This window comes from Ambystoma mexicanum, chromosome 6p, assembly GCF_040938575.1.
Source record: "Ambystoma mexicanum isolate Mex_15411 chromosome 6p, UKY_AmexF1_1, whole genome shotgun sequence".
NCBI lineage: Eukaryota > Metazoa > Chordata > Amphibia > Caudata > Ambystomatidae > Ambystoma > Ambystoma mexicanum.
In genome coordinates, this window is record NC_090935.1 from 1,198,044,990 (window position 1) to 1,198,064,234 (window position 19,245).

Sequence of the window (19,245 nt, forward strand, 5' to 3'; positions counted from 1 at the left end):
TCTGAACAGGAGTTGGCTTATTTTTGTTCTTCGCTTCCAGAGCTTGGCAAACTATTGAGCAAATTCTGTTGATGCAGAAATGTGTGTCTGGCCTTCCTTCATCCATGTATACATTTTGACAATTGTGACGAATCCCAGGATGTCTTCACTGCTTCCATGGGGGGAACCCCTTCCCATTAGGCCAGGGAGGTGGGGCTGCTACTCGATAGTCCCCCTGGTGGTGGTACTCGGCAGGTGGACCTCATGGGAGAGGAACCCACCTAGCTACCAGTGACGACTATTGTGGGAGAACATAGTATCCACCTAACACCTACTACTTCACCGCCACTCTCTCCTTCCCTTCTCTCCTATCCCATGTACTTCTATAAGACCCAAGATGTAGAAAGGACTGAGACGAGGAAGAACAGAGGTAACTATCATGAAGCTCCAAACCAAGAAACTGTGATGAGGAAAATGTTCAGATCCGCAGGGATCACTCAGATGAACCTGCATGAAGAGTCAAGTCTCCAACTACAGACCTTACTGGATGCCAACATATAAATTGACAACGGACTCACCAAAGTGTCAGATCCTCCCTATAGGAACCGAGAGCGGGGAGGTTTATACCAACCACCATGACCTCTCTGTGTCAGAGTGTTACTTCTGCAACCTTACACAATGGACACGAAATCTATAAGTTGGTAAATTGTACAGCGAGACAGAATAAGAAGAGGAAGTTGTGAAAATAGATATATGTTGGCTCTGTTTGATTGGCGTAGGTTAGAGGTAAAGAAGTTAGACAACAGCATTTTAGCAGAATGTTAGTCAAAGCTATTCTTAAACATTATGTGGAATTGATGATAAATGTCCGTCATAGAAAACATGACAGAATTTCTCAAAATGGAGACCCTTTAACAATGGATTTCAAACAGGTTTAGGGTTACATCATGTGAGGCGTAAAGGTGAGGGAGGAGAGGGGAGGAGAGAAGAGGCGGAAGTTGGGTAGGACATGGTAAAAGAGGAGAGGGGAGTGAATAGGAAGGAAGGGGAGAAGAGGAGGGGGATTTGGGGAAGTGGAAGAGTGGAGAGTGCTAAACTCATGTGAGAAAATATGTTACTGGCATTTGTATGACCGCATACAAATACAAAATGTAGGCTTCTGTCTAACGAGAGCCATCATGCATGTGGTGCTTCACCGTGGGAACGTAATTGAAAAAGTCCATCTTAGAATAAAGCAACAGCTCCTTGACCAATGGCATGTAGTAGTAGGGAGGAGTATGAAGCAAAGTCTTCAAATATCCTCACATGCACCCAACCTGTTGCACGTGAAATATGTTTCCATGTTTTTTATCCTATTTATGTTGTGTAACAGTCGTACAATCAAAGACCATCACACAGCACACGTTTAAAAATATGTTGCTTTCACAACTAGTTGTGTGACTGCCTAAGTCAAGAAAGCAGAAACAGCAAATGATGAATGCTGGTTGGGATTTGGACAGTAGACTAACTGACATGTACCCCACCAGGTACCAAGGAAGCTGCTACAACGACTGCCCTGGGAAGACCTACAGTAATGACGCTACCATGGAGTGCCAGGACTGTGATGGGCCCTGTCTCAGCTGCGAGAAGAATGAATGCTTCTGGTGTGATGAAAGCTATTATCTGCTGGGTAAGGAATGGGCACTGGCATTGCCCGACTACTGTTTTAAGGCTTGTCATGGTGCAGTAGTGCACCTATTCCCAGGCACATGTAAAGAGTCAAAGCCTTGTTGATGTCGTTTAACATGTATGCATGCAAGCACTTATAGCTTTCAGTTGGCATTAATGACTGATGGCTTTTGACTGTTCCTGACTGCAGTTCTAAGTTCCCTTCTAGTGATCTTTGGTAGACTGTGTTTTAAATAGTCCTATGTCAAAAATAAACCTCAAATTCCAGAATAAAACAGACACCCACCTTTGAACAAGGGTGCTAAAGGGCCTTTTAGGCTTGAGTCATTGCTATTACACAAAATAACAAGATGTTCTACTGGGAAGATGCGACTGATCGTGCGACATGATATCCTGCTCTCCTCTCAAAAGCAATCATCAGTATGGTTTGCTAATTACAGGATACTACAAAGTTCGAATTTGATAGTTCAATCCCATTTATCTATAGTCCTAATGATAAAGTATCCCTTTGCCCATTTTACTGTGTGTACAAAGAAAATAGCAGTCATTTCATATTTTTCTGCACAAGATTTAATAAAATGTGTCACTCTACTTAGCACCAGTTTTTGTTTAAATCTCGTAGTTCCCAACGATGTAGACCTGCACTGATATGGGCATATTCTGCCATAGGTGCACTGGAGGGGAGGGATGCCGTGGTGCATCGCAATTTGTATTTATTTTATTTGTAGCGCGCGCCAGGCCCAGAGGCATCCGGGCGCGAAGGATTTAGTAGGCATATTTACAAAGATTGAGCAACATATACAAAATAACAACAGAACGTAAATTTACAGTATAGTACACAACTGTATATATAAGGTATATTATAATAGACATAATTGCAGAAGGTAAGAGAAAACAGCAATGCTGTAGTTTTGGATAATATACAGGCAAAGCATTTAAACACTAATGCTGGTAGGAGCAAATATTATCAGCAGGCAATAGAAAGTAGAATCAAAATACCCTGAGGTCCTTTATATTTATGCAATTTGAATTAAAAGAAATGTATGACATTAATACATTTGAGTATATTAGGGCAATATGCACAGAAGTGGCGGCTGGGATCCCTTAATGAGGATGGCAGTGCCATTACCAACAGGGACGGCCAACCACTGAGGCATATCACCCTGAGCACCCATTGAGTTCCTTACACGGGTGCTAATGGTGTGTCTAGCAAAAAAAAAAAAGAAACTTACCTTTGTTGCATGGCCTGGCGCTGCACCGTGGCTCCTAAGCCCATTTTCAATGTTTTTGACTGTGCCTTGATCAACATTGAAAACGGACTTGGAAAAGCACTGCAGCAAAGGTATGTTTTTTAAAACAAAAATACACACTTTTAGCCCTGCGTAAGAAACTACATGGGTGCGAAGAGGCGGTGGCAGGAGGGAAGGAGGCGCTGGCTAGCCGAACCGAGGGTGCTTGGAACGAAGGCTTGTACCAGACATTACAATCCATGTTCCAAGCATCCGGATTGGCCAGCAGCCGTTTTTAGGGTGCTATTTATTGATATGCATTTGAAGTTATATTTATGATTGATATTGCACAAGAGATTTGATTTGTGTGAGGAAAATTAATCCAAATGCTTGATTTTAATAATTTAAAATGTTCTGTTAAGGCATACACATGCAAGCAAATATTTACAGATATCATTGTGTGAAAGGTTTATCTGCAAGCCAGATTATACCTAATAAAATAAATACATCGATTCACCACAATTCCCAGAATACCGGAAGTGACATGACACACCCTTTGAGCGATCTCCACCAAAGACATCACAAAGTGCCATTGCACGACATTTGGCCCTAATTGCATCATGCAAAGTTGTCACATGATCTTTGACAGTGATGGCACAACAGACCAGATACATTCCGTTATGCTGGGGTACCAGAGCAGCTGCACTTGCTAAGGGACTACCCATGTGCTCAGACAAAACTTCATATAATCAGGTTGTAAAACCAAAATCTGATAACTGTACTGCAAACAAGATAAGACCAACAGACATATAGATAAGTATAAACAACAGAGTTTACTCGCTTCAAGCAGACACAGGGTCTACCCAGCAATAGATGTGCAGAAGTGAGCAATTTACAGCAAGGAAAGCATGTCTTTTGTGCATCCCAGTTTACATGAGTTCTGCTGCAAAATGCTATGCCATAGATAGTTTACAGCTCCATGCTATGTAAAGGTTTCCTGTGAAAACATACAGACATTTCATCAGTGATTTCATGCTTGTACATTCTAACTTTCTGACCTTACAAGACAACAGACTGTCACTGTTCTCACTGAAAAGAAACATTCCTACCAACATTATCTTTTGTTTTCATGACCGAGGGTTACTGTGCAGTGGCATGTTTTTACAGTTTGTTTCGGATGACCTTTTCCTGGTACAAACAGAACAGAACATCTCCTGTGTCATAAACTATTCTTATTATGAGTATGTGCATTTGTGAGACCCACGCAATTAACAGCTGCAGATGGAAATATTTCATCGTGCTTGGTCCAGCCTGTGCAAGATCTAAGGCTGTAATAAGAATGAGCTCATTTCTCTTCAACAACATTCTCAGCACTCTTGTGCAGCGATTCCTTGCAGCTCCAAATAGGACATTTTGCAAAAATGGAGTAAGTGCATGAAACAAATTGGGGGAGCTTAAGGCTAACTTGAATAAATGCATTTTCACAAACCCTCCTTTTAGCCTAAGCTAAGCCATTCTTTTTATAGATCAAATGCATATATATATCGATATTCATGCATTTCTGAATTTCCATATCCTGCATAATTAGTGCATTTGTCACATTCCCAGCGGACACACGCTCAGGTTGTAAGGGTTCCAGAGCTCTTGAACAGCACTGGCACAGCATATATCCTAAAGTAATTACGCATTGTATGCAGAAACAGCAGCAGAGAATGGCAACAGCGATCATAGCAAGGACAGAAAGTATTTTCCAACCTGTAAGAAAGTCATAGTATCAAAGTAAGATGTACACAAGTGACCACAGTTCAAGGGTGTTTATTGAACTTTCAAAGGGGTGTGATAAACGCCTATCTAAACCTAAATCTAAGCTGGGAGCAAGCTATGACCATCAAGTAATAAAGAATGCAGTCCTAGTGTAGTCTTGTCAAAAGGGCCTATACTAAAAAACCTAATTTACAAATAGTGTGTTAATGAAAAAGAAAGAAGTTTTCACAAAATGATAAGTCAGGATGTTTGGGCCATTGGCCTCCCTTCCCCACGTTTTCAGCACGGGGCAATGCGGTTCACTCGAACCAAGCACACACTCTGGCTTACACAACACGAGGATACAGTTCCAATTCCAGCATCAGGGCCGTCTGTGCTCAACTCTCTTTTCCATCAAAGTATCTTGATTCAGAGGGCCTGATGTGATGTACAAAACAAAAATAGACATTTCTTTCCTTCTGACAATTATATGATTTGGGTGTCTCTCCCTGGATCCCCCTCAGCCAGACTCAGATCCCTTTATTTTATGATTTCAAAAGTATTCCTTCTCGAGTGACTCACGGTTCACCCCAGATCTCCCTCAGCCGGGCTAAGATCCTTTTATTCCTTCTCGGGTGACTCACGGTTCACCCCTGATCCCCCGCAGCCAGACTCAGTTCCCTTCTTGACATTCAATCAGTCTCCCTCAGCCAGACTCGGACCAATTGCAGTTTCACTTTATGCTCCTCGAAGATTTTCAGTTGTGCACAGGGTTTAACTCAACCCGTCACAGGACCACTTTGATACAAAGTTCCCTTTTTACAATGGTAGTTGCCATTCAGTTGGATTCCGTACAGAGACCATCGAATGAGCACCCACATGGCGCTGGACCACTCTGTACCCGGTATCTTGTTTGGCTTTTTCACAGTGCATTCACTCCTTTATTTTCCACTTGTTCGCGCCTCTCATCAGATGCACTTCAAACAGTGTCCTTTGTGGATTTCTTCATACAATGTTGCCGCTTGCAACCTTGGTTCAAACACAAGCTGATTTTGTATTGGTTTCTCTGACTCACCAGCTGTGCTGCTTTTACTGGCTCGGCTTTCTTGGAGTAGCCAAGGACAGTATCACAGCGGCAATCGCTCTTCCCGGCATGGGTTATCAACACAGGAGTGCCACGGATACCTTTGATGCACAGTGTAGGATAGATCAGCATCAGGTCCCGTTCTTAGGCTTCTCACTTTTCAAGGCTTCTGAAAGTAACATGTTCTACAGGTCAAGGGCACTTCTCTCCTTGCAACCCTCTCCAGTCTCGCCGCCTTTCTCCCTGTGTTAAATCGCCATCTTGGAACTGCTGTTTCCTCATGTGCTTTTTCTCGCTCAGAGTGTGCTTCCATGCTCCACCTTTTATTCGTGTGGGGAAGTGTGATGCGAGTCATGTGTGTGTAATGATAAGTAATTGCCTGGCCTTGCCTGACTAGGGTGTTGGAACATGTCGGGTATACTGCTCTGCTGTTAGTCCGTTGTCGCTCATGGTGAACTGTCCGTGAGAAAGTGTTTGTGTCTAGAAAGGGGGATCGAAGGGGGTTGAGCTTCTAGGTATCCTAACTGGTAGGATGGGGAAAAGGTGTTGCAGGAAATGGGATAGTGTGTCTCACCCTTGGGTGTTACACTTCCACTCCCCAAAGACCCCTCATCCTTGTGATCCTCCCGCACTGGTCCACCCCTAGGAACTGCATCCAATAGTGATGGCTGTGTTCTGGCCACCCGGAGGACATATCCCGGAGACTAGTGGGTGAGACACCTTCAGGTTTCTCACATGCCCTTCCCCCATTTGATGTAGCCACATCGGTTTCACAGGAGAACCGGGAAAGGAAATCTACATTCCCTTGGTCTTTACCTTTTCGGTGCTCCACAGTGAAAGAGTAGGGTTGCGGGTCTAAGAACCATTGCATGACTCGAGGGTTGGAGTCCTTGCATTGGCTAATCCAAACAACTGGAAAATGATCTGTGACAAGTGTGAACTTTTTTCCTAGGAGGTAGTATCTAAGGTGGATAATGGCCCACTTGATGGCAGGGGCCTCTAATTCCAGCACATATTAAATTTATTCACGTGGGGCAAGTTTGCGACTCATAAACAGTATGGGATGTTCTAATCTGTCACAAACCTGTGATAAGACTGCTCCTAACCCTGTAACGGAGGCATCTGTTTGCAATACAAATTCTTTTGAGAAATCTACTATCTTTAGGATTGGGTTCTGGCACATGGTTTGTTTTAGGTTGTTGTACCATATATTATCCTCGTCAGTCCAATGAATTTTCCTGGGTTCAGCGTTCTTTAGTTTGTTAGCCTAGTCTGAGAAGTTTGGGATAAACCTGCGGTAATAACTGATTAACCCTAGAAATGCTCTGAGATCTCTTTTAGTTTTAAATGTCAGGGTATCTAAGACGGCCTTCACTTTCTTGTGTTGAGGTTGTACACTACCATTTGTGTTAAACTTGCTAGTATTCTCCCAGTAAAACTTTGAGAATCCCTTATTCAGGTGGCCAGAACACGGCCATTGCTGTTGGATCCAGTTCCTGGGGGTGGGCCAGTGAGGGAGCACCACCTGGGTAAGGGAACGGTTGGGCTCGGGGAATACCCTAGGTGAGATGCGGTATGTTACCAGTGAAGGAGACGACGATGGAGATATCCCTGAAACCTTTGTGGCCCTCCTTTCTCCTATAAAATCTCCCATATTAAAATCTACCAAACCTATCCCATCTGGAAAATCCCCTAAGAACACAAACCATGCTAGAGTGGGAAACCACATCTCCCAGAAACCTTGCTTTCCCACTTTCTACCCGAAAACTATCAACCATTCTTTTTCATGTCCTTCTGATTATTCTTTTCCGAACACCCAGTGTACCGTGACAAAATACTATCAGTCCCAGAATACCCTGTGTTCATTTCACAATCCCAGTTATTCCTGAATGCCTCACGAACCCCAACTATCCTGTCCCTCTGATTATCATTTGGTGAACTCCCCGTCAAATGTAACCAACAGCTACAATTCTCACAAACCCTTCAAAACCTACCCTTTTGAGGTTCCCACAAACCCGAACACGAGGATTGTTACTCCATGTAAAACCTCTTTCCCTTCTGACCCTGTAGAATACCCGGAAACTCTATCACCTTCTTTTTCCAACACAAATAATTTTCTGGGCAAGAGGGATCTCACTGGGAGAGACTCCCTCCTTAGGGAACACGGAATCCTGCTCCCGAGAGTTACTCCCTAGACCATCCACCATAATGGCATATATGGGATTGCCAGTTGTAAAGAACATTGTCCAGGGACTTCACAGAAGACAAAACTAAAATATCCAATTGTGCACAAAAAAGAGGAACTGTCTCTTTAAGGGGAGACACATTTTCCTGAGATGAGGAGGCTGATAGAGGAGAGTACTCTGAGTAAAGCCACAACACGACCAGACAGAGAAGCATAAGCAGGTGAAGCTCCCTGATGAGGTGACACCCGGACGAGAAAAACTGCACAACCTGCGACTTTTGTAGAAGTCCTGGGCAGCAGAAGGAAAAACTGGAAGCCCAGCGTATCTGAGGGGAGAGTAACAAAGAAGAATAGAAGCCTTCTTCTCATTGTGGTGGGACCACAAGGACTTAGTGTTGGGTAGTCCACCCATTGAACAATGCAGAAAACACCAAGCAATAGAGTCCATGAAAGACCTTGCGACCCGTAGTCTGATGCTGCCGCACAGAGGAAGAGAGCCAAATGGGAGATACCGGCGCCAAGGAGGAAGACAAACAGCAGAGTAGAGGAGGAGAACACAGAGGTAACTGAGAGCTGTAAGGTACTCATGGTGGCAACAGTAAAGACAGACACGAGTGATCACAGTTCAAAGGTTTTTATTAAACTGTAAAAATGGGTGAGGAAAACGCCTAATCTAAACCTAAATCTAAGATGGGAGCCAAATAAAAAGGGCCTATGCTAAAAGAAACTATTGCCAATCCGTACCGCTAAGTTATAAAATAGTCTGGGATAATGTTCACAGAAAAGAAAGAAGTGTTCACGAAATGATAAGTCAGGATGGTATAACTGAGGTCTCCCTTCCTCACGTTATTCAGCACGGGACAAGGCAGGACTCTCGAGCACAGCACACTCCTGGGTTTCTTCAGCGCAAGCCTACAGTTTGTTTCCAAATTATCAGGGCCTTATGTGGCCAAGTCTTTTACACCAAGTCTCTTTCTTCAGAGGGCCTAATGTACTACAAACAACAAACCAAAAGTTCCCTTCAGTAATCTTCCCATCAGGTGATTTCCCTTCACCCGTGGATCCCCTCAACTGGGCTCTGATCCTTTTGCAACATTGGCCTACCTCAGTCGGGTTCACTATAGCCTTTTGTTCAAGATCTGAGCAACTTGTAACATTCAAGAGTCTCAATGTCTGTTTAAACAACCGTTCATTGTGGACATCCCTCAGCCGGGTTCACGCATGTCGACACAATGTTTACAGGGGGTTACGTTTTGCTCTCTTTCACGGGCATCCCTCAGCCGAGTTCACATTTGCCAGTTTAACACAGTTAATTCAGTTGCAACACCTAGCAGGATTCACTTCCCTTAGCTTCTGCTAGCCCCCAGTCAGGCTTTCTCTGAAGCCCCCATTCAGGCTTTCCACATTTATCGTTCATACAGCGTATTCCCTCAGCTGGGTGCACACGCCTGTTTTGCTGTGCCACACGTTTGGTAATGGGTTAAGGACTTTTGATTGTACAAGCGATTTTGACCTGACCCTTGAATGACCAACTGAACTCTGTATGCCGGCCTTTCCTACGGCCTCTTGTTACTATATTATTCACAAGAAAAGGGGACCATCCAGAGTCTTTTGAATGGATGCCAACGTGGTGCCGGACCACTCTGCAGCTGGTCTTTCCCTGGGCTTTAAAAGTTCACTGTCACATAAGTTCTTTGTTCATAACAAGTTGCTGTTTGCAATCTTCGCTCAACACCGTCCGGTTTACTATTGGTTCTCCCTCCGACGCAACGGCTGTACTGACCTCCTTTTCGTTTGTCGTTTGTCTCTGGAGTCAGGGACGGTACCACGGTTGCAAGCGTGCCTCCCTACTTCGGTTATCACTTCAGGAGGGTCCTGTGCACCATTGGCATCTGTTACCCTACACGCCAGCTGTAGTTCCTTGTCTTATGATTCCTTTCACTGAGGCTTCGCGGATTTGGGCATAAAAGGGCAAGGGAACTTCCCTCCTTGTTTTCCTTTCCGGTCTCGCTGCCGTTTGAACTGCCATCCTGGAATAGCTGTTTCCTCGTGCGTTTTTCCTTGCTCAAAGTGTGCTCTCATGCTCTGCCTTTTTTCCCTCTGGGTAAGGGAAAGGGCTGTCAGGTGTGCGTACTTATTGTCAATTGCCTGACTCTGCCTGACGCTTGTGTTTGGACACGTCAGGTAAACGAGTCTGGTGTTAGTCCATTGTCTTTCCCGGTGTAAGAAATTGTTCATGTCGGAAACCCAAAGACCCCTCATCCAGGTGATCCTCCCCCACTGGTCCACTCGCAGGAACTGGATCCAATAACGATGGCCGTGTCCTGGCCACCTGGATGACAGATCTCCAGGGACTAGCGGGTGAGACACCTTCAGGGTTTTCACAGAGCACAGGAGTGCTGGGAGGCCCCAGGTGCATCGCTATGTAAGAGTAGAAACTCATCTCAGTGAACTTGACAAGATTCAGAAAATAATGCTAGTAAAGTTGAACTTTATGAATGTAACCATGAGAATAACGAATTACACAGAGAGAGGGTATCAAGGAATGGATACCAAGAGAAACGCGCCCCTGTAAAAGTTACAAGTCCCATAATATAAAGACCGTAAAGTTGAACTGTATTAAGGTGATCCCAAGAATAGTGTATGCACCTGAAAGAAAGGTGTTAAGAACTGGGGACAAACACCCTGCAAGGAAGGGTGGGAATCTAAATGGGAACTGAAGTCAAGTGAAGTAGGACAGAGAAGTGATGAAACTGAGCCACGCCAGAAAAGGGGAAGGCTCACGTTGATACACAGGATAGCCAATTTAAAAAGGCCAGAGCTGCACAGATCAGAAAGGCATATACACCAGGGAGAGGGTATAAGAATGAGAATTGCAAAGCCTTGTGGAATAACTATCCCAAGAGAGGAGACCAAATCTAAGTACATTGTATTAGAACTACAGTACCTTGCCCAGAAGGTGACAAGAGACTGAAAATGTCTCACTTACGAGAATTATGGAATCATTGGAACACAGAGACATTGCCATAAAAGAACAACCAGAAGGAAGAGACAATTTCCTAGTATAATTTAAGTTGGTTAAATAGTGGTAGGGTCAGTTAGAATTAGATATAGAAGGAGGGCATCTTCATTAGGAATTCCTGACAACTAATGGGCACCTGGAGTTATTCATATAGGCTGGGAAACACCTATAGCAATAGGGAAAGATAGGCCATATTCTTATTGTTTCAATAAAGTACACTCTAAATGTTCTACAAGTGTCTGCCTCCTTCTTCCGACCTGCCACACAAGCCTTTCATACCCCCAATAATGTTTGTGACGTGATGTCACTGACACGCACCCCCACTCTGAAAATAGTTCCAGCACCACTGGCTTTACCTCTGCTAGGCCACAAGTAGTGTCTCCCTTGAGTGGCACCCAGCACAAGCCTGTCATTGCATGTTGTGGGGGCCCCTTGCCCATGAGACATACCCAGGTTCTCCCTTACCTGAAACCAAGATTTCTCTAATTGGACAAATGCCGCCTTCTCCCTCAGGGACTTAACTGTCACTCCTATCAAATTCTGACATTGTCATCACAGACATTGGTTCTGTACTCCTGTCATTCACCGTCCCGCCTACCCTGTTAGATTATCCCTCGATCCCACACTGCCTCCTAAGGTAAGGAACATGCCACTGAAAAATAAAGCCCTGCCTCTAGTCCACAGCTCCAAGTGGATTAAATGTAAAATTACACATTCCAAGCAGGCTGCTGAGGGCCTCAAAATGAGTCTTTTTGGCAGGGGTGTTGCTAGGTCTGCAAAAGATCAGGGGCTAAGCTAATGTTGCGACTGGTGGGATTCGGGGCTAGCTAGCCTTTTGGTTGTAGCTCCTGAGCTTCTATCCAGGGCTACACCCAAATGACCTGGGGCTATAGCCTCCTTATCCCCCCTAACAATGCCTCTACTTTTTGGTAAACTTTTGAAACCCCTAGCTGCAGCAAAGAATATGCAGGCCTAGTTCTGGAATTCCCCTGGACTTTCTCCTTCTATGGTGCTTGGAGGCATTGTGCAAAATCATCTCTGTGGTTGGCTTCACAAGTTCCACCATGTTTACTCCACTATGATAACTTATGCAAGAGCTATGGAAATTGCAGACTGATGCCCAAGACCTGCCCATGACTTAACTCAAGCTATACTGTAATGGTCAGCTAAAGGCCATTTTTTGCGTCCACCCAGAATGTATATATTCATTCTCCTCTCAGGACATACATGCTCAGTATAGAAAATGTGTGCTTCGAATGTGTTCAGGATACTTCTGTAACCATTATGAATGTTCGTAACATGGAAGTTAATAAAATCACTCTGGGGGAAAAATCTCACAGAAGCAGCTACATAGCAGGCAGGGGTTAGAAGTGAGGGCACACTGGTCTAGCTGTGCTCCCTCATGGCCAACCTTTAACGGCAATCATGTCATCCATCATGGTGCCACACAGGATCTTTCACCAGTTTCTCTAAGATTGACGCCTAGGGGTGAGGCAGGGTGCACAAACGCATCCACGCCCACGCTGCTCAGGCCCTACAAACGTGTGGCACAGTTCCTCTGGACACTGATTATCTCAGGATTATGCCAGTGGGCACCTGGAGATGATAGGAGTTTTAAATGAGACCCATGAAATCTAAAATGGAACAGTCATCCTGTGGACCAATGAGCAGATTCACACACCTGCATGTTAGATGTATACAGTGTAGTGTGATTTATATTTAACTATCATGCAAGTGGAATGTTCAGTCACTGTATGTCGAAAGTTCAAACTCTGAATTGGTGAAATTACCAAATTGGCTATTTTACCAGCAGTGTCATGGTATTTGGTTCAATTCTGTCATTTTATGAGATGCCAAATACAGCCAGATCACAAAGGAGATGTGCACTTAACCCCACTGTGATGGAAGAGGGAGTGTGCTAAGACACAATGGAAACCTAGTCCTGCCACTCCTATCACACACACCACACTATCTCCGGACAACACGCATACCTCCCCCCCCAATGACTCCACCCCGCTGCCACTCAACAGCAACAAACAGCCCACCATCCAAACTATCAAAGGTGCTCTCATTAACACTAGATCCTTGCCCGCTCATGCTCTCGATATAGCTGACATTATCACCTCCAATAACCTTGACTTCATAGTTATCACAGAGACGTGGCTCAACGCTGCATCAGGACCAGCCCTCGCACTAGCCACTCCTAAGGAATATTCCATATTCCGCCTGGACAGACAAACAGCTAAAGGCGGAGGCGTCGCCTTCATAGCAAAGACCTCCCTCAATATCAGTCACATAGTTAACCAAACATTCCCATCTGCTGAATTGATCACCATTAAAGTAACCACAACCAACACGAATACCACCACCATCCACCTCCTATACAGACCGCCTGGCCCCGTTTCCTCTTTCAACAACGACATTGCCCTCCTGCTCTCCAATAATACCAAATCCAACTCACAGATACTCATTCTAGGCAATTTCAATATTGGCTACAACGACACCAAAGATGACAATGCTAACATGATCGCCAATAAAATCTCAGAGCTAGGATTCTCCCATCACATCTCACAACCCACGCACAATAAAGGGAGAACCCTTGATTGGTTAGCGGACCTTAACTGTGATACCACCATCCTATCCAACACTCCCTGTGCCTGGACTGACCACCACCTAATTACCTTCACCATCGACAAAAACAAACATGCCCCACCACCAACAACTAATGCCCCACCTGCATTTACTAGAAATAGAAACAATATCACAGCTGAGAAATTAATCCCACTGCTCCAACCCATCATCGACTTCACACCCACCATTGCCAACCCTGCAGATCTAGTAGACCTATACAACTCAACTATCCTCAAAGCCATCAACACTGTTGCGCTGCTTAAACTATGCAAAGCCAAACCATGCGCTCACCTTAACTCATGGTTCACCCTGAACTAAAAACGCTTCAGAAAAACAAGAGACATGCAGAATCAGTTTGGAGACACTCCCCTTCAATCATCAATAAGATATCATATATCTCTGCCTCCAACAATTACAAGCAAGCCATCGTCCAAACTAAAAATAATATGTATAATGAGAGAATCAGTAAAGCCAAATCTAACACAAAAGAGTTCTTTAATATCTTAAGAGAGCTCGAATCCCCATCCCCCATACCTGACGCATGCACCAAAGATACCTCTTGGTTTACAAAAATACAAGAAGCCCTCCTTGGCAAAATTGCTATGCTCCAAGCAAAAATCGAAGCTAAGAAAGCTACCCTTACAACTGCTAATAACCCCATCCCACCCCCTGCCACCAAAGAAACAGACAATAGTACCCCTTTCCAATTCTCCACCAACACCACCAAAGAAGTCGAAGACATAATATCCACCCTGAAACCGTCCAAATGTCAAGGCAACACCTGCCCAGCCCCAGTAATCGAAGACACAGCCAAATATCTAGCCCCTTTCATTACCTCACTGATAAACTCTTCATTCACTTCAAGCATAGTACCTGACAACCTGAAGGATTCTTGGGTCTTACCTCTGCTCAAAAAACCCACTCTGGACCCCAGCATTCCCACAACCTACAGACCCATCATAACAGTGCCCTTCCTCCTAAAAATTCTGGACAGAGCAGCCTATCTGCAGATCCAGAAGCACCTAGAGAACAACAACTTACTTGGACTAAGACATTCTGGCTTCCGCCCTAAACACGGTACAGAGACCGCTTTGATCGACCTCAAAACTCAAAAGGACAATTTAAAAGACAATGGCAAACTGGCACTACTACTCTTACTTGACTTATCAGCCGCTTTCAACTTAGTTAATCATGACATCCTATGCAAACATCTAGCCTCGGCAGCCAACTTTTCTGACAAAGCGAACGCCTCGATTCAATCCTTTTTGAACAATAGATCCATGAGGGTCTTCGCACCCACCGCTGCCACAGAACCAGCCACCTGTTACCTGCGGCGTCCCACAGGGATCTTGCATCTTGCCAACACTATACAACGTGTTTACAAAACCCCTATTCGGCATACTGGACCAGTTGGGTGTCATCTACACAAACTACGCTGATGACACTCAAATACTCATCCCACTAAGAGGCGACTATTCCACCGACAACAAAGTCCTTAACAACATTTACTCTATCATCCAAGAATGGATGGCCAAGCATGGACTATGCCTCAATGACGACAAGACTGAGCTTCTTCTCTTAGGCTGCCAACCCAGACTCAACAACCTTGACAAACTTTACCAAACATTCACCATTGACGGCAACAACATCCCTGTATCTAACCATGTGAAAACCCTAGGAATATACCTCGACTCTTCCCTCACTTTGACTAGACAAATCAATGCCATCTCAACCCCGACCGCCTACACATGCAAGCTTATCAACGCCTGCAGACCCTACCTATCGACACCTAACTGCACAACTCTTGCTAGAGCTTTAGTACTCTCTAAAGTAGACTATTGCAATGCACTCTATCTTGGCACCAGCCAAAAGAACATTGACAAGCTTCAAGTTGTCCAAAGTAATGCTCTCAGACCAGCCCTGAATATACCACAATCCGAACATATTTCAGTTTTGAGACGTACTACTCAGTGGCTATCCATAACCCAAAGAATTGAGTACAAAAAACTGTCCCTCACCCACAAGTGCCTGTCCAACCAAGCCCCCAAATACCTTGCCAACAACTTCTCCCTTAACATCTCATCTCGGCCAACTAGATCAGCCCAAACTCATTGCCTAAATGTCCCCAGACATAAGCTCCAAAGAGCAGGTGGCGCAAGCTTCCCAGTGCTTGCCTCCAAACTCTGGAACTCCCTACCACTTGCTCTCAGAACCGAACCTTCCTTCCACTGATTCAGACAAATTGCCAAAATCTGGCTTATCGCCAAAGAAACCTAAACACGTTCACTCCACTCACCTGAGACACCTGTACATATATTTATAGTCATGTCTAGCCAACACAACCTGCACTAACCACTTTTGCTGTAATTATACTGTAAATATTAAACTTGCTATCTTTGTTCTGTATATCCCCGTCTCACAACAGACGTCACAAACTGTGAATAACATGTACTATAAGCAGTGCTTAAAGTGGGCCGGGGCCTGCCGGGGCCGGGCCCCGGCAGTCTTCAAAAAGTGGGACTGAGCCGGGGCCCTGCCGGGGCCCCCATCCCACACAACATTGGCAGGATCGCGACGGGAGATGCGCCCGCCAGTTTAATTTCAGGCGAGGTGACAGAAGTGCCAGCCAGGCACAGCGTCGCTGAGGCTGGCTGGCACTTCTGTCAGTCACTGTAACTTCCCTGATGACCCCTCATCTGAGGGGTCATCAGGGAAGTTACAGTTCCTTTGTTTGCCCTCGCCAGGTCACTGACCCTCAGCGAACCTGTGGGCTCCATGATCTAATATGCAGATTAGATCACGGAGCCCGGGGTTCGCAGAGGGTGAAAGGCGCCTCGGGCTCAGTGATCTATCTGCTCAGAGCAGAGATCACTGAGCCCGAGCCGTCTATCTCCGCTGGCCACGCTTTATAAAAGATGCCTTGAATTGTATATGTTTCAAGCCATCTTTTATAAACGTAGAAATATTTCTATGTTTATAAAAGACCGCTTGAAACGTGCACAATTCAAGGCATCTTTTATAAAGCTTTGTCGATGGACAAAGCCTCCTCGGGTTTTGTCTGTCCTCAACGCTTTATAAAAGATGCCTTGAATTGTTTACGTTTCAAGCCGACTTTTATAAACATAGAAATATGTTATAAATGTCTATGCTTATAAAAGGTGCTGAAAAGTGCACAAAGCTTAGTAGGTAAGCACACAAGTATGCGTAAATGATTATGGTTTGTGTACTTTTCAAGCCACCTTTTTATAAACCTAGAAATACGTAACATTGGTATGTTTATAAGGCTTGAAAGGTACACAAACCATAGTAGTGCGCATACAAATATATAAATGCTCACATACATTTATATATTTGTTTGCGCACCTTACAATGATTTGTGCACGTTTTAGGCCACGCCCACAATGGAAGCCACGCCTCCAAAAGAGAGCCCCCCCTCAATTTCTTACCCCACTTAAAGCACTGACTATAAGAACCACGCTTATGTAACGTTTTTCCTTTACTACAACAACTATGTATACATTACCTATTACCTTGTAACCATGTCAAGCGCCCAGCTGCCCCAGGGCCAGGCCGCGCTATACAAACAATAAACTAAACACAAGCTGTTCCCGGAGTGCAGTGCAGAGAAAAGCACGCTTGCGTCTACATTCCAAACATTTGGTTGCCTTCTATAGCGTAATGATTTGCAGTCAGATTATTTCAGGATTATTGTAATGTTAATATTTTCTCATTGTTGCAGATGGACAATGTGTAAACGACTGCGGCTCAGGTTACTACCGGGATGAGGATGAAAGCGAGTGCGACATGTGCCACAGAACCTGCGACACATGCACAGGACCCAACTATGACGAATGCACCCAGTGCAGGCAACCTTTGCAGCTTCAGGAAGGAAAGTGCATAGATCCAAGGAAGACAGAGGTAGAGGGAAAGTACTGGGACGGTAGGTTCTGCTTTCGAAACCACTTATGCGAGCACGCACCAGGGCATGCTTCACCTCAGTCACTTTAGCAAAACCTCGGGTGACGCATTCTCACATAGATGGGACCTCTCTACGTACTGTAGATGAGACTTCAGCGCATAGTTGCTCATTATGTGTCAGTCCAGTTGCTTTGTACTTCAGCTAGCCAGCATTGTCATATATGTTCCTTCACCACTGACTGTTTTGAACGTAAATTACACTTTTGAGTCTGTCCAAAACGAATTTCGTACCCCCGGCACACTGCACCTCCAAGCCTGCACTTTGATGTTCTGTATTCCATTTCCTTCTTTAAGATTTTCAACCTTTTAACTATATTTAGACTGTTTCATAGGAACTATAATTATTATGTATGTTCTTCAAAATGTTACCATCATTTTCAAGATTTCTTCAATGTTTTGATCCAAAATGAAAGTGCTCTTATCATCGGACTAAAGATACCTGCCACTCGGAGCGCTTTCTCCAATTTCCAACACCAAGCGCCTTCCAACGGTCCCTAGAATTGATGAAGCATGTTGGCTGTTGCGGGAGAATCCAGAGGGATTCTGGGTCGTGCATAGCAGCTGTCTGTGGACTGGATTGCCCCTGATTTGCGTTACCTGACCTTCCTAAGAGATTAGTTTACTATGCTTTTGGATTGACCTCGATCCCTCGGACTATTTTAGGGACAGACTAATCATGCTGAATAGGATTCTGGGTTACCCTAAACTATCCACAGAGCTGTAAAAACAACCCACCATATATGTCTCTATTTTTTTTTTATGTTGACACTTTTTGTTGGGCTAAGAATTTTGAATAAGATAATTTAAAGACGCATGTGATGTGGGAGAGAAGCAAAAACATTGATGTGAAGGTAACCATCAAAAATGTAGTCGGTGAAAAAGCTGTAGTGAGTATGCCTCTGCAGTGAAAAAGTTGCCAAGTAAAATGTAGTAAAACATGCAGCTGAAAAGTAGCCATAAATGTAGAGGTGTAGGGTAATTGTTAGGGACAAGGAGTGTGTTGTGGGCTTGTCATTGCCTCATTTAGGGTTAGAATAGGGGTTAGGGTAAGGATAGGGGGTACAGAATTTGGTTAGAAGGAGGGTACGAGTTAGGGTCAAAGTGTTTGCTGTAGGGCTGGTGATGTTGGGGTTTGGTTAGTTGCCAGGCAATATTATGTGTCATGGTAAGTATTAGCGTAGGGGTAATGGTAAGGCTCGGGCTGATAGAGTAATGGTTTGGTTAAGTGTTAGATAAAGGACTAGGGAAGTTTGGGAGGGCTGGTGATGTTGGCGTAGGATAGGGGTTAGAATAAACCTAGTGGTTATAGCAGAGTAAGCCTCAGAATCTCAAGAGCACATCATATGCTGGGGACATGGGGGAGTGTTGATAGCTCCACTCACAAAGATAGTCAACGTCTGCCATTGTACGTAGGACTGGCTGATACCATTAATTCTGCTGGGCCCCTCTTCAGACTGCCAATGACTTTCACCAGCCAACACAATACACTGGAGCCGTGTGCCGCAAGTGTGCTTAGGGCTTGGCTCCTTTCCCTATTTTGCATTCACACACTCAGATATGTTAGATTTTGGGATATCTACATATATTGGGGCTGCATCACCTGACATTATAGATGAGTCAGTGGAACTGTGGACATAGCGGGAGGCTGAATAGGGCAGTCATTTCCTATTAAGTGTATTTAGTATTTGAGTGGTGAAGGCTGCTGTGAAATTAGAGCCTGCTTTAG

General features: G+C 44.6%; 1 protein-coding gene across 1 annotated transcript in view; it reads left to right on the forward strand.

Moving 5' to 3' along the window:
- PCSK5 (proprotein convertase subtilisin/kexin type 5) overlaps positions 1 to 19,245 on the forward strand; it is a 1,619,480-nt gene that overhangs the window by 1,296,043 nt on the left and 304,192 nt on the right. The window contains exons 26-27 of the mRNA XM_069625842.1: positions 1,506 to 1,648; positions 17,281 to 17,481. Coding sequence (XP_069481943.1) covers positions 1,506 to 1,648; positions 17,281 to 17,481 — 344 coding nt within the window. The remainder of the gene's footprint in view (positions 1 to 1,505; positions 1,649 to 17,280; positions 17,482 to 19,245) is intronic.